Source organism: Sminthopsis crassicaudata, chromosome 1, assembly GCF_048593235.1.
Source record: "Sminthopsis crassicaudata isolate SCR6 chromosome 1, ASM4859323v1, whole genome shotgun sequence".
NCBI classification, from domain to species: Eukaryota; Metazoa; Chordata; class Mammalia; order Dasyuromorphia; family Dasyuridae; genus Sminthopsis; species Sminthopsis crassicaudata.
Window position 1 is genome coordinate 651,292,370 of NC_133617.1, and position 19,666 is coordinate 651,312,035.

General features: G+C 33.6%; 1 protein-coding gene across 1 annotated transcript in view; it reads left to right on the plus strand.

Annotated features, from left to right (window-relative positions):
* TMEM38B (transmembrane protein 38B) overlaps positions 1-19,666 on the plus strand; it is a 56,316-nt gene that overhangs the window by 10,075 nt on the left and 26,575 nt on the right. Inside the window, exon 2 of the mRNA XM_074282980.1 lies at positions 12,344-12,500. Coding sequence (XP_074139081.1) covers positions 12,344-12,500 — 157 coding nt within the window. The remainder of the gene's footprint in view (positions 1-12,343; positions 12,501-19,666) is intronic.

The following is a 19,666-nucleotide window of genomic DNA, read 5'->3' on the forward strand; positions in this document are numbered from 1 at the left end:
AAACTGTTTTGGGGAAACCTGAACAGATAAATCAAAGGTCAGTCCCAAAGGAAGTTGTAGATCAAACAAGGAATCAATATAACTCAGATTCTTCTTGTTTTAAAATACACATTTTTGTTCTGGTCATGGTTAAATATTTTATTCTAAATCTGTTATAATTGGGATTTACCATAAGGAATATATATTAACTATAGTTTCTTTGACTTTTTATTTAAAAAAACCCAGCAAAATCCAGCATTTTTTGTACTTAAAATAGTATGTGTGGGACGATTGGCTTTAAAAGGGCAATACTGGTTCAGATTTCTCTTGAATAAACAAAAGTAATAAAAATATTTACAAAGTAGGTCATCTATTGAAAACAATTTTTTTTAAAAAATATTTTTGTGGATGCTCTTTAAAAAATGAAATATAGGGTTTTGAAACCACTAATGTAATTGCATTGATTATATGCTTATTACTTTTGAAGTGATCTATTTAGTCTACATTCCTTTTTCTCTCATCATTTACATACATAATATGTACTATGTTAATGTACATTTAATGTAGTATGACTTGGGAATGCCTTAAGAGTTACTTGAGGGTGGTAGAGGTTGAGTGACTTAACCATAGTGACACAGCTTCTTTGTTGTTATTCTTCAGTTGTTTCTGACTCTTTGTGATCTCATTTGAAGTTTTTTTTTTTTTTTTTTTTTTGGCAGAAAAACTGGAGTGGTTTGCCATTTCTTTCTCCAGCTCATTTTACAGATGAGAAAACTAACACATACAGGGTTAAGTGACTTGCTTAGGATTACATAACTAGTAAATGTCTGAGGTCAGATTTGAACTCATGAAGATGAGTCTTTCTGATCCCAAACTTGGTGCTTTATTTATACACTGTGATACTTAGCTGCCCAGTCACATATTTTTGTTTAAGATATTTTGGGGTTTGGGACAAAGATTAAAAAAAAATTAAAACTAGAAAAAAATTTTAAAATGATTTTTCTCTTTTTAAAAAAAGGTGAGGCAATTTACTTTTTGTCCTGTGCAAATTGTCACTTCTGATTTTTTGACACATAGCTCTGGAAAAACAGACTTAAAAAAAGCCCATTGTATTTCTCATGGAAGTACTTGGCTATGCCTTTAAACCTAAATCACTCTAGCTCTTAGTGAATGGATGTCATGTCCCTCAACTGAAGCCTTTGTGGCTTATTGTTTAGGTTCTGATGACTTAGAATGAGTATAAATAGCAATTGTTTTCTGTTCTGGCTGAAACTTAGGGTTTTTCCCTTAAAGATTGATAGTTTTGTGGTAGTAAATTTGGTCTTCTGTTGTCTATATTTTTACTTGCACCTTAGTCATGGAATGGGCTTTCCCCAATCAAACTGAGACCTAGGAGAGACTTAATTTAGTAATTAATGGTTCACTGCATGCTGGACCATTGCCCAGTTCTCTTGACTTGCAGAGTCTTGAGGAAGAGGGTAATTTGATGACTTTACCCAGCTCTGCCTTATTAAATCCGGTTCATGTGCAAATCTTGATATCCTTGGTCCTCTTCTAGAAGGAACAACAGGAAAAAGTTGAGATTTGAATTGGGTTCTCTAAACTCCAGGTTTATCCTGTTTTCCACCGTACCGTATTGCATTTCAAACTCTTGACTCTTGTTTTCCTCCACTTTTAGAAAAATGAAGTTATCATTAAGACCAAGTTACAGATTTATGAACTACTCTCACATTGTAAGAGAAAAACACTCTTAGTAGCAGATGGCAGGTATAGCTGAAATTTCCCATCATTAATTATAACATAATTCTGAACCAAACTTACCTCTCAAATTTTTCATCTCTTCTTTCTGTCCTTATTTATAGTTTGTGATATGCTTCTGTGATATTGCTTTTGTTTCACTAGTCTGATTCTTACCAAAGGATCTCATTTTGCATAAATACTCCTGGTAGAATTTTATTAATACTGTTGTTCCACAGTTCCATTTTATTGTCCTGCCTCACTTTCCCTAAATTGTCCTGCCTGTTTCCCTAAATTGTTCTGCCTCAGTTTCCCTGGTTGCAACCTTTTTTTTCTGCTCATTAGAACTGAGATAATTAGGGTTGTGGAAGATATGGCATCGCAGAAGATAAGACTCCAGATGTTCTGTCTCAGACACCTAATTGGCATTGTTATGTTCTAAGTCCAGACTTCTGGTTCTAGTTGGATATCTCCCTCCCTCCCTTATTATCCTCCCCTCTTCCTGCCTCCCTCCCTTGATTGCATCTCAAATGCAATGTAAAATAATTTATAAGTGGGGATAAAATGATATATTTGTAAAAGCGGCTTTGTAAACTTTAAGGTACTATATAAATATGATGATGATGATGATGATGATGATGATGAGATACTGATAATGAATTACTGATGACACTGTCATGTCAGAAGAAATTTTTTTAATATATTGACAGACTTTAAAATTGACATACATTGCATTGGATTTCTGACCATTAATAATAGTTAAGTTATTATTATTATTAAGCTCTATTAGCTTAAGTGATATCAAGTTGAAATGTAGGTCTACAAACATAAGTAACAAACATACAATATATATATGATTACTTTTGGGAGGATAAATATGCATAAAGACCTAAATGTAGTTTTTTCAAGTCATTATAAAAGTAAGACCCCCCAAATCCTATTAAAAGAAAAAGTCTATGTGTAATTGTGTCAATATGGGACATACATTGTCTAACTAATTTGACTTGTGCTAAAATCTTATTAACTGTGTGATCCTTGTCCCTGGGCAAATAAATTACTTAGCCTTTCTGAGCCTTAGTTTTGATGAGGAGAAATTGAGGCTCTAAGCAGAGATGGATCAGCTCCTTTTCTGGTTGTCTGATTACCTCTCTCTCTATCCCCAAAGTACCAAAGGCTGGGTCCGTGTTAGCGAATGAATTTGCTACTCAATGCAGTGTTAAAACAAAGTCTTTATTGATAGTAAATGGATAGACAGGCATTTGGTCTCCAGAAAGGCCAAACTGCCTGGCAAGGGAACGCCAGTTGGTGGGCACAAGGCAAGGATACTGAGTGCGAAGAAGACAATTTTAGAAATTAATTTTATACATAACCAGGGTCATAAAACAAAGGTTGTATAGAGATGTTATCTAAGAGTTCCTGAGATATTTGTAAATAAGACAAGAATTTCTAAAATTCTATTATTTGTCTCAAGTTATCTCCTTTAACCTCTCCTCAGACAGGGATTTCCTGTTACTTATTTGTATCTTGGGCTATCTCTTTTTGACCTTATCAGTTTCACTTAGAAAATTTGGGAGTTGGAGTAATGTGATCTTTAAGATTTTCTCTGACTCTAAATGTATGATGCTATTTTAAAGCATATTTGATTAAAAAGAAGAAATTGCCATTTTTCATAGTGATATTTATAAAGATAAAAAATTCATTGAGATTTTCCTTTTGAAGGTTGCACGATTTATTGGATTTTTTTTAAAAAACATTCTAAATCAACAGAAGACTCACATTTATACTCTGATTCACAAACATAAAGAAACTGGATTTACAGAGATATTAAAACTGCAGTTAGTACATTTGCAAAATTATTTATGACTATAAATAATTGTCCTATAAATGAAATAAAATATATTAATAACTTGATCAATCTTCAGAAATAATTCTTATTTTGTTTTAAAGATCCAGATATTTCTAATTTGAAGCAATTAGGAAATCATTTTCTGTGGGCATGCTTGATACGTTTAATTTGACCCTCTGAACTACAATGATTCATTGATTTGTAGTTGTATATTGAAACAAGCATTTGAATTTGAAAATCTTATGAGCTGGCTTTTGGTGAGCAAAGAGTTCTCTGGCATATATGATTTGTTGTAAATCTCAGACTGCCTCTAGCTTCAATTCCCAGCCCTGATAATTGTTGCTTGTTTGACCTTGGGCAAGTAACCTCCCTGATATTCAGTTTCCTTATCTATAGAATGAGAAATTAGGACTGGATGGCCCATAAGGTTCCTTATAATTTTACATCTATGATCTTTACATTTTATTAGTATGAAATGTGGTGATCTGCTATAGCTTTATGAACACCAAAATTAGTGGCTGAAAAATAATTACAAGTAGCATTATCATCAGTGAGACCACATTTTGAGAAACTATACCAAAACCAAGCCTACCTATAAACATTTTTCTGTTTTCAAATAACTGCTATCTTCATTTCATTTCCCCTCCCCAACATCCCTCCTAACAAAGAAAAAGCACAGTTCAGTAAAAAACAAACCTCAAACATATCAACCAAGTCCTATTGCACATATACATATACATATACATATACATATACATATACATATACATATACATATACATATACATATAGATAGTTCTTCTCCCTCTGCCCCTCTGTCACATAGTACGTTAATTCCCCATTTCTTCAAAGGTAGGAACATCTTTATATTTTTTCTTGGGGAATATGTTTAATCTTAAATAGTGTTGTTTCTTTTGTTTGTTCTTTCCATTTATATCATTATAGCTTTTATGTGTATTTTCCTATCTGTTTACTTCACTTTCATCAGTTCTTAACAATTTTCTTAATAATTATTTCATATTATCTGTATTATTTTTACTAATCATTTCTAATGCCACAATAATATTCTTGTTACATTCAGATTTTCCAATCCATGGACATTAACTTTGTTCTTATTTCTTTGCTATGATAAAAATTGCAGCTTGTAAATATTTTGGTATAATGGGGTCTTTTCATTTTCTTGGGACATATGCCAAGCAGTGGAATCTTTAGGTCAATGATGGGGGGGGGATATGGCTATGGTAGTAAGTTTCTTTTTTTTTATGGTTAATATGTTTTTTTATTTTATTTTATTTTATAATTATAACTTTTTTTTGACAGTACATATGCATGGGTAATTTTTACAACATTATCCCTTGCACTTACTTCTGTTCAGATTTTTTCCCTTCCTCCCTCAAACCCCTCCCCCAGATGGCAGGCAGTCTTATACATGTTAAATATATTATAATATATTCTAGATACAAGATATGTGTGTAGAACCGAATTTCTTGTTGCACAGGAAGAATTGGATTCAGAAGGTAAAAATAACAGTTTACATTCATTTCCCAGTGTTCCTTTTCTGGATGTAGCTGATTCTGTCCATCATTGATCAATTGGAATTGGATTAGTTCTTGAAGCTATGTTGAAGATATCCACTTGCATCAGCATACATCCTCATACAGTATCATTGTTGAAGTGTATAATGATCTTCTGGTTCTGGTCGTTTCACTTAGCATCAGTTGATGTAAGTCTCTCCAAGCCTCTCTGTATTCCTCCTGTTGGTCATTTCTTATAGAACAATAATATTCCATAACATTCATATACCATAGTTTACCCAACCATTCTCCAATTGATGGACATCCATTCATCTTCCAGCTTCTAGCCACTATGAAAAGGGCTGCCACAAACATTTTGGCACATACAGGACCCTTTCCCTTCTCTAGTAGTTCCTTGGGGTATAAGCCCAGTAGTAGTATGGCTGGGTCAAAGGGTATGCACATTTTGATAACTTTTTGGGCATAATTCCAGATTGCTCTCCAGAATGGTGGGATTCTTTCACAACTCCACCAACAATGCATCAGTGTCCCAGTTTTCCCACAGCCCCTCCAACATTCATCGTTATTTGCTTCTGTCATCTTAGCCAATCTGACAGGTGTGTAATGATATCTCAGAGTTGTCTTAATTTGCATTTCTCTGATCAATAGTGATTTGAGTATGTGGTGTTAAATGTGGGTCCATGCCTAGTTTCTGCCATAGTAATTTCCAGTTTTCCCAGCAGTTTTTGTCAAATAGTGAATTCTTATCCCAAAATTTGGGATCTTTGGGTTTGTCAAAGATTAGATTGCTATTTTTATTCACTATCTTGCCCTGTGAACCTAACCTATGCCACTGATCAACTAGTCTCTTTCTTAGCCAATACCAAATGGTTTTGGTGACTGTTGCTTTATAATATAGCTTTAAATCAGGTACACTTAGACCACCTTCCTCTGACTTTTTTTTTCATTAGTTCCCTTGAAATTCTCGACCTTTTATTCTTCCATATGAATTTTGTTGTTATTTTTTCTAGGTCATTAAAATAGTTTCTTGGGAGTCTGATTGGTATAGCACTAAATAAATAGATTAGTTTAGGGAGTATTGTCATCTTAATTATATTTGTTCGGCCTATCCAAGAGCACTGAATGTCTTTCCAATTATTTAAATCTGACTTTATTTTTGTGGCAAGTGTTTTGTAATTTTGCTCATATATTTCCTGACTCTCCTTTGGTAGATATATTCCCAAATATTTTATACTATTGACCGTTATTTTGAATGGAATTTCTCTTTGTATCTCTTGCTGCTGGATTGTGTTGGTAATGTATAAAAATGCTGAGGATTTATGTGGATTTATTTTGTATCCTGCAACTTTGCTAACATTCTGAATTATTTCTAATAGCTTTTTAGCAGAGTCTTTGGGGTTCTCTAAGTATACATACATCATGTCATCTGTGAAAAGTGTTATTTCGATTTCCTCATTTCCTACTCTAATTCCTTGAATCTCTTTCTCGGCTCTTATTGCCGAGGCTAGAGTTTCTAGTACTATATTGAATAGTAATGGTGATAGTGGGCAACCTTGTTTCACTCCTGATCTTACAGGGAAAGGTTCTAGTTTATCGCCATTACATATGATGTTTACTGAAGGTTTTAAATATATGCTCCTTATTATTTTAAGGAATAGCCCATTTATTCCTGTACTCTCAAGCGTTTTTAGTAGGAATGGATGTTGGATTTTATCAAATGCTTTTTCTGCATCTATTGAGATGCTCATATGGTTTTTATTAATTTGATTATTAATATGGTCAATTTTACTAACAGTTTTCCTAATATTAAACCAGCCCTGCATTCCTGGTATAAATCCCACTTGGTCATAATGTATTATCCTGGGGGTGATTTTCTGAAGTCTATTTGCTAATATCTTATTTAAGATTTTAGTATCAATATTCATTAAGGAAATTGGTCTATAGTTTTCTTTCTCAGTTTTTGATCTACCTGGTTTAGGTATCAGTACCATGTCTGTGTCATAGAAGGAATTTGGTAGGACTCCTTCAATCCCTATTTTTTCAAATAGTTTACATAGCATTGGAGTTAGTTGTTCTCTAAATGTTTGGTAGAATTCACCTGTAAATCCATCTGGTCCTGGGGACTTTTTCTTAGGAAGTTGGTTAATAGCTTGGTCTATTTCTTTTTCTGAGATGGGACTATTTAGACTACTTACTTCTTCCTCTGTTAATCTGGGCAAGCTATATTTTTGAAGGTATTCTTCCATTTCATTTAAGTTATCGAATTTATCAGCATAAAGTTGAGCAAAGTAGCTCCTAACTATCGTTCTAATTTCCTCTTCATTAGTGGTGAGTTCACCCTTTTCATTTTCAAGACTAACAATTTGCTTTTTCTCTTTCCTTTTTTTAATCAGGTTTACTAAGGGTTTGTCTATTTTGTTGTTTTTTTCATAGAACCAACTCTTAGTTTTATTAATTAATTCAATAGTTTTTTTACTTTCCATTTTATTAATCTCACCTTTTATTTTTTGAATTTCAAGTTTTGTGTTTGTCTGTGGGTTTTTAATTTGTTCCTTTTCTAGCAATTTGAGTTGTAAGCCCAATTCGTTGGCCCTCTCTTTCTCTATTTTATGCAAGTAGGCCTGTAGAGATATAAAACTTCCCCTTATTACTGCTTTGGCTGTATCCCACACATTTTGGTATGATGTCTCATTATTGTCATTTTCTTGGGTGAAGTTCTTAATTATGTCTATGATTTGCTGTTTTACCCAATCATTCTTTAGTATAAGATTATTTAGTTTCCAATTATTTTTTGGTCTATTTTCCCCTGGCTTTTTATTAAATGTAATTTTGATTGCATTATGGTCTGAAAAGGATGCATTTACTATTTCTGCCTTACTGCATTTGATTTTGAGGTTTTTATGCCCTAGTATATGATCAATTTTTGTATAGGTTCCATGAACTTCTGAGAAGAAAGTATATTCCTTTCTGTCTCCATTTAGCTTTTGCCAAAGATCTATCATATCAAACTTTTCTAGTATTCTATTTACCTCTTTGACTTTTTTCTTATTTATTTTGTGGTTTGATTTATCTAATTCTGAGAGTGCAAGGTTGAGATCTCCCACTATTATAGTTTTGCTATCTATTTCCTCTTGCAGCTCTCTTAATTTCTCTTTTAAGAATTTAGATGCTGCACCACTTGGTGCATATGTTTAATATTGATACTGCTTCATTATTGATGCTGCCCTTTAGCATTATATCCCTTCCTTATCTCTTTTAATTAGATCAATTTTTGTTTTTGCTTGATCTGAGATGAGGATGGCTACTCCTGCTTTTTTGGTTTTGCCTGAAGCATAATAGATTCTGCTCCACCCTTTTACTTTTAGTTTGAATGTCTCACCCTGTTTCAGGTATGTTTCCTGTAAACAACATATAGTAGGATTCTGACTTTTAATCCAGTCTGCTAACTGCTTCCTCTTTAGGAGGCAGTTTGCCCCATTCACATTTATGGTTAGAAGGACTAATTCTATATTGCTTGCCATCCTATTAATCCCTGCTTATGCTTTTCCCCTTTCCTTCCCTCTTACCCCCCTACCCAGTATTAAACTGGTGAACACCACTTGCTTTTCACAGCCCTCCCTTTTTAGGATCCCTCCCCCACCTTAAAGTTCCTCCCCTTATTTTACCCCTTTTCCTCACAATTTCTGTATTCCCTTCCCCTTAGCTTACTCCTTCCCTCTCACTTTTCAATGAAATGGAAGAAGTTTCACCATAAATCGAATATGTCTATTGATACACACTATGTTCATCTCCCTCCTTTCTTTCTCTCAGATATGATAGGTTACCTTTGCCTCTTCATGAGATGTAGTACCACCACTTTACACTTTTTTTATGATATAATTTCCTTTCCACCTCTAATTTCTAAGACAAATTGTACATATGATCTTTACATATTTTTTTGGCAGAAGTATAGTTCTCAAGATTTCTTTTTACCTTTTTAGAAATCTCTTGAGTTCTGTATTTGAAGATCAAACCTTTTATGTAGGTCTGGTTTTTTCATCACAAATAGATGGAATTCATTTATTTCGTTAAATGTCCATCTTCTTCCCTGGAAAACAATGCTTATTCTTGCTGGGTAAGTTATTCTTGGCTGCATACCAAGTTCCTTAGCCTTTCGGAATATCATGTTCCAGGCCCTGCGTTCTTTTAATGTGGACGCTGCTAGATCCTGGGTTATCCTTATTGTGGATCCTCCATATCTGAATTGCTTTTTTCTAGCAGTTCCAATATCTTTCCTTTGTCTGATGGTTCTTGAACTTGGCCACTATATTTCTTGGCGTTTTGATTTTAGGGTCCCTTTCAGTAGGTGATTGATGAATTTTTTCAATGTCTATTTTACCCTCTGCTTCCAGAATGTCTGGGCAGTTCTCTTTGATAATTTCCTCGAAAATGGTGTCCAATCTCTTTTTTTCCTCACATTTTTCAGGGAGTCCGATTATTTCAAATTGTCTCTCCTGGATCTGTTTTCCAGGTCCCTTGTCTTTCTAATAAGGTACTTAACATTCTTTTCAATTGTTTCCTTTCTCTGGTTTTGCTTGACTACCTCTTGGTTTCTCCTTGAGTCATTCATTTCTACTTGTTCGAGTCTAATTTTTAATGATGTATTTTCTTCACTCACTTTTTTTATATCTTTTTGTAATTGTCCAATTGTGTTTTTAAGTGAGTTTTTTTCTTCTATGGAATTTTTTTCCATTTTATTTTTTAGACAGCTTATTTCTATCCAGCTCATTAATCCTGTTTTCCTTGGAATTGATTATCTTTTCCAATTCACTAATCCTGTTTTCCTTGGAGTTGTTTGCCTTTTCTAATTCACTAATTTTATTTCTCAATGATTTGATCTCTTTATCCACTCTGGATAACTTCTCCAGGCTCACTTTCCAAGCTTCCATTTCCTTTTCCAATTTCTCTTCTAGCTCTCTTGTGAGAGCCTTTTTGATTTCCTCTATGAGATTCTTTTGTATTGAGGAGCAGCTCATATCCCCCTTTGGGTATTCCTCTGGAGAGAGTCTGTTTTTAGTCTCCTCAGTATTTGAAGTCTGCTCTCTCTCCATACAGAAGCTGTCAGTGGTTAGAGCCCTTTTGAATTTTTTGTTCATTTTGTCAAGAGCAGAATCGAAGAAAATAAATTGACAAGAGAAACAATAGGTCTGTTTTGGGGGGGATGGGGCTGGATGGTGTTAATGGGCTTCCTCTACAGACTGGGGGTAGGGCAGCAGAGAGTCACTAACAGGAAAGTGATGGCTGCACTGCGTCTGCACTCTGAGGCTCTGAGAACAAGCTGAGTCAGTCCAGGTGGGGGTTGCGGGTGGCTGGGTTCCTAGAGACGCTGGCTTTCTGGGGTTTTAATCTTCACCTCTGGTGTTTACATCCTCTCTGCTGTTCCTGGCTTGCTGCCAAGACGGAACACCCACACTGGGGTAAAAGCCTTTTCACTGAATCGGCAGAGAACCCTACCTCTCCCCGCTCCGGTCTGAGCTGTGTGAGCTTCTTGTCTTGCTCTGGCTTGCCTGCCCTCAGTCTGTGCCCAGTCTGATTGACCCTCCCCTGAGCAAACACAGACCTTCTCTGGCGAATTTCAAGGATGTCTTCTCTTGGTGATTATTTGTGAGTTTCTTTTCTGGTCAAGCATTAACTCTGAGGCTTGTCATGAAGTAAGTCTTGAGAGAAAGCGTGGAGCTCAAGCAGCTGTCTGCCTCCACGCCGCCATCTTGGCTCGGTAGTAAGTTTCTTAGGATAATTTCAAATTTTTTTCAGATTCTTTGCTGTAGTAGCAGTGTGTTATTTTTGTACAGATCTTAAACATTGAATGTTTCCATTTTTTGTCATCTTTGCTATTTGGCTGGGTTTAAGGTGAAATCTTAAGTTGTTTTGATTTTCATTAATGACTTGGAACAATCTTTCACGTGATATAGCTTATAGTTTGTAATTCTTTTGAAAATGTTATCCTTTAATTTTCATTTATTTTAACTCTGTACTAGAATTATTGAATATTTGAATTAAATTTAATTCAGAGGCTCTTATTAATCCTTTCTGGACTTCTTTTCCTTTAAACACATTTTGGTACATAGACTGCAATTATTTCCTTTATTTTGGCTAATTCTTATGAGTAGTGTAATATTAGATCACCAAATACCTTATGAATGATTTTTTTGGAGGAATTACATGTGTGTGTATATATCTATATATATCTATATTTCTATCTCTGTCTCTATCTATCTATCTATCTATCTATGTGTGTGTGTATAACAATATAGAGAGTTAATATAATATAAGCTGGTTAAATATGTTTGTGAGGAAACTAAGATACTAGCAAGTTTAAGGGAATTGGGATTCTTTTATCTTTTGAAAAAGAACCTGTGAATCACTCTTACTTCTGTTTAGCCCTTAGTTTTATCTTTCTTTGGTTTTTGTTTATGGTGAAAAAGTTAAAAAGTGATAAAATTCATTTCCTCCAATGGTATGTCCACTTTAGTTCATTGGACCAATATCTCCCATTTAGAGTTCCAATGACAGTTATCAACTGTCTAGAAACTTCATGATTTTTAGCACTCTGCCATCATGGCCACCACTTTGCCTGTACCTCCCCACCCCCCAATGAAAGAGGGCTGCATAAGCATCAATCACTTCATATTTTTATTTGTCTTTCTTTTGTGGACTGCCAATGAATTTAAGGGGGCCAACCTCATAGTGATATGCCTTTCTGTATTTAGATAGGTCAGTACTTGAAAAACTGATTCAGTCTTTTGCTGACAACACAGTTTAAGACTTTTCTAGGCATGGCAATCTCTGCTTGAGCCTGTCTTTTTTGGCACCCCTTTGAGAACCTCACTACTAAGAGGCACTGAAATTGGCTTTTGTGGAGTGCATTGAAATAGCTTACCTCATTAATTGTTAGCCTAGGAGTAGGCATTCAAGAATAATTATTGATAGAATTGGAAGAATATTGTCTTTGCATTAAAGAAAAATGTGAATTATAGTGTGAGTTTTTTGGAATTGTAGTTACTCATATCTCTAATAGAGAACAAAATGTTAATATATAGTTTTCCCAGATGTAATTGAGATCACATTTTAATCAATATAATATTTGTTAAATGTATATATTTAACTTTATTACCTATGAATGAAAGTTTCTGAATATTTGAAAACTATAGGCTATTAACATTTTGTTATAATTATCTGAGACCACTTTTCTGATTTTTCATTTTAGGAGCTATTTCAGTGGCATGGCAGAATCCTTTAGCAAGCTGGTTTAGTGCTATGCTGCACTGCTTTGGAGGGGGAATTTTGTCATCTTTTCTACTTGGAGAGGCTCCAACAAAATTCCTTGAAAATAACACTAATGTCTTATTGGCTTCTTCAATCTGGTAAGTAGCAGCTATAGTACAATATGACATTCTTAAAAATGTTTTCAGAACTTCTCTTGTATTGAAAGCATTTCAAATTTGGAAAATCCCTAAAGCATTATAAAAATGACAATTAAGAATTTCACTAGTTACTTCATGGAGTGATTTTTGTCAATCTGATATGTTCATTTAATTTTCCTGTGGAAACACTTTACAAATTTATTCAAATAGATAATCATTATGTTAAAACACATTAAGATGCATCAGAATTAATTCATATTTTATTGATCATTCTCATTGATTCTGTAATTGAATGTTTAAATAATCACATTAGTTGTCTCAATACTTAAAGCAAAGATACTCCATATAATATTGCCCAGACCAATAATACATCTATTAAATCAAAATCTGATATACAGTCATAAAATTACAGTAATATTGTTTGGCTGGCTGGCTGTTTATGTGTGAGATTGTTTTACTTCTACCACATTCAAACCCAATGGTGACAGGTTGTGCGTGCTTATATTTATTAGTAAATCTTAACAGGAACAGCCAAGAAGAAATATTTTTTCAGCTATGTTCAGACAGTATGAATTCCCAACCCTGAGTGAGACTTAATTATCTGCTTAAGTAGAACTACTTAGCTTTTAGTTATAGTATATTTTTGGGTTTTGGATCTCACTGATACTGATATATATATCTTTCAGTTTTGTAGGTAATAACTAACCCATTTACTCTACCTCATTGTCTGCTACTTTTGTTTGTCTTTCTTAACCCTTTCTCCACCCCCAGCTATGGAAGTAACATCTGATAGGAAGAAGGATTTGTGGCCTTTTAACATTTTTTGGTTATGAAAAGAACACTTAAGATATTTATCCATTATCACAGACTCTCACTACATGATCAAAACACCTTTTCTAATCATATTTTTGTATAATTTTACATAATTTCCTGCATAAAATCATGCACCATGCTCATATTTACCATGCATCCCACTCCATTGCCCTTTTAGTTAATGTCCATTTTGATTTCTTGGACTTGAAGTGTTCACCATGATTCACAGCCACAGAACATTGCCAACAGAATATTTGTGTTAATATGGTGGAATTTTGTGTGAAGTAGCACGTTGGTATCATAGAAGGGATTGCAGAGTCTCCCGTATTTATCCTACCCCATTGTCTTCCTTCTGCTTAAGTCTTCTTATAAAAATCTTTTATAAAATTTTTTAAAATGTCATTTTCTTCTTAAAAATATTTTTAATTTGCAAAATGTGTGCAAAGATAGTTTTCAACACTTATCTTTGCAAAACCTTATGTTCCAAATTTTTCTCCCTCCCTTGCCCCCTCCTTTAGACTGCAAATAATAACAATATATGTTAAACATGTGCAATTCTTGTATAAATATTTCTACATTTATCATGCTGCACAAGAAAAATCAGATGAAAAAGATAAGAGAAAGGAAAAAGCAAACAACAAAAAATGTGAAAATACTATGTTGTGATCCACATTCACTCTGTACATCGGCCCATTGATAGACCTGAATCATTTCATTGTTGAAAAGAGCCACGTACATCAGAATTGATCATTGCATAATCTTGTGTGTACAATGTCACTTAGCATGACTTCATGTAAATTTCTCCAGGCCTCTCAGAAATCATCCTGCTGATGGTTTCTCATAGAACAATAATATTCTGTAACATTCATATACCATAACTTATTCAGCCATTTCCCAACTGATGGGAATCCATTCAATTTCCAGTTCCTTGCCACTATGAAAAGGGCTGCTGCAAACATTTTGGCACATGTGGCCCTTTCCTTCCTTTATGATCTCTTTGGGAATCAGGCTCAGTAGTGACATTGCTGTATCAAGGGGTATACACAGTTTGATAGTCCTTTAAGCATAGTTCCATATTGCTCTCCAGAATGGTTGGTTCAGTTTACAACTCCACCATATCAGTGTCCCAGTTTTCCCACATCTCTTCCTCATTTTTTCCTGTCTTCTTAGCCACGCTGAGAGTGTGTAATGATACCTCAGAGTTACCTTAATTTGCATTTCTCTGATCAATAGTGATTTAGAGTATTTTTTCATATGACAAGAAATGATTTTAATTTCTTCATCTGAAAATTGTTCATATCCTTTGATCATTTATCAGAAAATGGCTTGTGAAATTCTTACATATTTGAGTCAATGCTCTACGTATTTTAGAAATGAGGCCTTTATCATAACCAGTTTTCTGTTTCCCTTCTAATCTTGGCTGCATTTGTTTTGTTTGTTCAAAATCTTTTAAATTTAATATAAACAAAATTATCCATTTTGCATTTCATAATGTACTATATAGTTTGTCTTTGGCCATAAATTCTTTCCTTCTCTGTGAGGTAGATTATCCTTTGCTCTCCTAATTTGCTTATATTAATTCCTCTTTTTTCCCTTAATATCACTCTTTATATATAAATCATGGAACCATTTTGATCTTATCTTGGTATAGGTATTAGGTATTGGTCAGTGCCTAGTTTCTGCCATACTTTTTTCTAATTTTCCCAGCACTTTTTGTCAAATAGTGGGTTCTTATCCCAGAAGCTGGGTTTATCAAACACTGAATTACTATAGTTGGTGACTATTGTGTCTGGTAAACCTAACCTATTCCACTGGTCAACTACTCTATTTCTTAGCCAGTACTAAATGGTTTTAATGAATGTCTTTATTTTTATGTAACATTCATTCCCAGAGATGTCCTCTCTTTCCACTTTGCTAACTATGAGCTATTCCTTCTAACAAAAATTTAAAAAGAAAAAAAAGCAGTTCAACAAAATTAACCAACTCATCAACTGTCCCCGGCAGCATGTGTTAAATCTTATATGCAGAGTCTCCCAACTTTGATGCTGAGGGAGGGAAAGAGCAGTATATTTTCTCAGTTCTTCCATAGGGCCAAACTTGAATAGCATATAATATTGTTTCTTTTTTGGTTCTTTCTGTTGTATTTATTGTGCATTTTTTTCCGATTCTTGCTTTTTGTACTCTGTATGAGTTTCAGTCCTTTCAAATATTTCTCTAAATTCTTCATATTTGTAATTTTAAAAATAATTACATTTTTATTAGGAATCTAATGATCAGCAAATTTGAACAATTCTGTATATAAAGAACAAAAAAGAGGATTGTATATGGAATCTTAAACGTTGGTTACGTCGTTTTTTTTTTTTAAAGTATATATTAAATTTAGCATGATAGTAAGAAAATTGCCATGTTTGATTGTGTTCTCTTTCTGAACTTTTTTTTTGCATTTAAAAAAAAATGTTTTATTGACTCTATTTTCTTCCTTTTTGATCTTTATCACTACCCAATAGAAACTCCCTTCCCAAAATGCTTCCCTTTTCATACAACAAATAGTATAGTTAAATAAAACAGTTCGACACATTGGCTATGTCTAAAACGTATCTCATTTTAGTTAATTACCACTCTACCAAAGGGAGTGGAGTGCTTGATTATTCATTATTAGTCTTCTGAAGTCATGATTGCATTGATGAGTACTGTAGTCTTTCAAAATTGTTTTTCTTCACATTTTTGGAGTTATTTTGTAAATTGCTTTGATTCTCTTACTTTCCTTCTGCATTAATTCACATATTTTCCAAGTTTCTCTGAATTTATCTGACTTGTAATTTCTTATGGCATAATAATTATTGATCATATTGATTTGTTTAGCTATTTAGTCTTCAGTTGATGAGTATAAATCCATCTGCATTGTATGAATATATTTATCTTCCTTTAGCCTTTCTAATATTCATCATTTTCATGTTTTGGCTTTATCATTATCATTTAGCATTAAGTGAGGTGAAACTTGTTTATTTGTCTTTTACTTACAATTAGTGATTTGGAACATTTTTCCATAGAAATGATTGTTAATATATTTTGATTCTTTTGAGAATTTCATTTCCTTTGACCCCTTATCCATTGAGGAATGACTTTTTGGTCTTATATTTAATATTCATTCTCTTGTTTTGATATGAGAGCTCAAATGTTTTGATATGAGAATTTTCCTGGAGGTGTTTAATGCAAAGTTGTTGTTTTTTTTTTGTTTGTTTTCAATTTGACTTTTAATCCTTGCTGGGCTGATTTTGTTCTTGCAAAGGCTTCAATTTTATGTAATGAAAGCTATTAAAAAAATCTTGTGTGACTTTTCATATCCCTTATTTAGGTAAGAATTCTGCCTCTATTCATAACTGTGAAAAGTACCTGGTCTCATTCTCTTTGATTTTTAAAATATTTTAATCTTTTATATTTATAGCATTTTCATTCAAGTCATTTATTTGATTTTTATTATGTTATATGATATAAGATGTTGATTTAAAGCTAAATTTCTGCCAACTTAATTGCCAATTTAAGTTGCTTACCAACTTTCTGAATAGTTCTCGTCAAATAGAGAATTCTTCTCCTCATAGTTTATATTTTGAGGTTTATTGAAAACTGAGGGGAAAAAAAGAAAACTGAATTAATGATCATAGGCTCATAGATCTTTACTGAAATAGGACCTCAAAAACCATATAGTCTAACTTATTCATTCTACAGATGAGGAAACTATTGTCCAAAGAGAGTGTGCCTTGCTCAAAGTGAAATGGGTAAATAAAAGACTGAGAAGGAATTGAATTCTTATCTTTTGACTTCAGAAACAGTATTCTTTCTACTGTTCTACTGGTACCAATGAGATAATCAATAAACATTTCAGTGCATATTATGTGTGTACTATATACCAGGCAGTATTATAAATCACAAAAAGAAGCAAAAGACAGTTCCCGCCCTTGTGGAGCTTACAAATGTAATGGAGAGATAGCAACATGCAAACAAGTATGTACAAAGTAAGCTACATACAGAATAAATAGAATGTCTTTTTCTCTAGTTAAGAAGAAATGGAAAAGGCATTCTGTAAAAGAAAGGATTTAAAAGAAGTTAGGGAGGCCAAGAGAAGAAGTTGAACAGGACAGTATTTTCGGTCTTGGGGGATAGCCAATGAAAATGCTCAGAGTCAAGAGGTATAGTCTTGTTTATAAAATAGCCAGGAGGTAAGTGTCATTGCAGCAGAGTATATGTTTGGGTTGAGCATGGTTTTTTTCCCCTTCTGATTCTTGCTTTTACTTACTCTGTTCCACTAATCTCTTTTTCTGTTGTTTTAAACTAGTGCCTAATAATTTTAATGATTACTGCTTTAAAATATAATTTGAGGTCTAGAAGTGCTATTGAACCTTCATTCCTATGTTAAAAATGATTTCCTTTAATACTTTAGACCTTATTTTCCCTCCAAATGAATCTTATTTTTATCATTATTTTGCCTCCACAAAGTAGCTCCTTGGTAGTTGTTTGGTTTAACATTAAATTTCTACATTAATTTAGATAGCAACGTGATTTTTATTTTATTGTCACAGACTCAATCAGGAATGGTGACATTTCATTTCAGTCATTCTTTAACTAAATAATAATTGTATACCTTGGTGGATAGAATGCCAGAACAATGTCTTTTTCCAAATTTATTTATTTTTTGTCAGATCTGATGATGTCAGTCCCTATCCTCCTTGATCTAGCTACAGCATTTTATGTTGTAGTATCCTCTCTTTTACTGGATATTGAGTTTTCACAATCCATGTCTCTTACTTTTGTGCCTCTTTTCCCTCTTGCACTTGCTCTCCTTCTCCAACCTGTCTGATCTTTCAGTATTCTTTGATAAAGCATCATTCATCTCTGACCTCCAATAGTATACCCCCAAGTCTCTGACCTTAGTCCTCTTTTTTTTTTTTTTTTTTTTTTTTTTTAATTTACTCTTTGGCATGGTTACCTCACTTTTCATCTCTATGCAGATGACTTCCAAAGCTGGATAGCCATGCTTCGTCAGACCAACATCTATTGCCTATTGGATAGGTAAAGTCCATAGAAATCTCAAATTAAGTGTGTCCAAAGTAGAACTCATTATCTTTCCCAAAATTGCTCCTTCCAAGCTACTTTTAGATTTCTAGATTTGAAATCATTCTTGAATCCTTACCTTTGTTTCACTTCACAAAACCAATTTTGACCAATCTTTTCAATTTAGCCACCACAGTTCACCTTCTCTTCATTCACATGGCCTTGTCTTCTCACCTCTAAATCCTCCACTTATAGTTCTGTCCCTAGCATTTCTCATCTAGTTATTGCAGCAGACTCCTAATTGGGTTCCCTGCCTCCAGTTTCTTCTCCCATCAGAACGACGAAATGATATGCCTAGGTATTACCATTCCTCCTTTTTTGTCTTGCTGTGGCACCCTAGACACTACTGAGTTTTTACTGTATCCCTTGTTATTATTCTTCTTGTTTATCAGTCTTTACTAACATCAGTAAATATTTATTAAATTCCTACTGTATGTCAGGCACTGTATTATGCATTGGGAATACAAAGAGGGCAAAAGATATTCTCTGCCCTTGAAGGATTCACAATATACTGGGTGTAATAATAATTCCTGTACTGCTATTCCTTTGAGACCCCTGAGCATTGTGATCTTTCTTGTTGCTGAGCTCTGAGAATGACTGGGCCATTCTGTCCATCCTGAAGCTATCTTTTATATGTTTTGTCATCTCTAATTAAGATGAAAAGTCCGTAGAGGGTAGTAGAGACTGCCTCACTTCTTACATTCAATTTTATTAATCTCACCTTTAATTTTCAGAATTTCCAAAATGATTTTTAATGTGTTTTTTTTCTATTTTTTAAAAAATTGCATGCCCAATTCATTGATTTTTTTTTTCTTTTCTATTTTACTGATGTAAGTATTTAGCAATATAACTTTTCCTCTGATTACTGCTTATGCTGCTTCCCATAGGTTTGGCATGTTGTTTCATTACCATTCTTTTTAATAAAATTATTATGTTTCTGATTTGTTATTTAACCCACTTATTCTTTTTTTTTTCCTTTTTTTCCACTTTATTCTTTAAGATTAAATGATTTAGTCTCCAATTTTTAATCTGTTTTTAGGCTCCCTTATTAAATATCATTTTTATTGCATTATAATCTGAAAAGGAACATTTAATTTTCTGCATTTAACTATAAAGGTTTTATGTGTCTGTGTATGTTATGGCATCAATCTGCTAGCGGCTTCTGGGGATCTAATTCTGACCTGCAGAAGAGATCCCTTCATGTGACAGGATGATAACGATACAAGGAGACTGAGAGGCAGGTG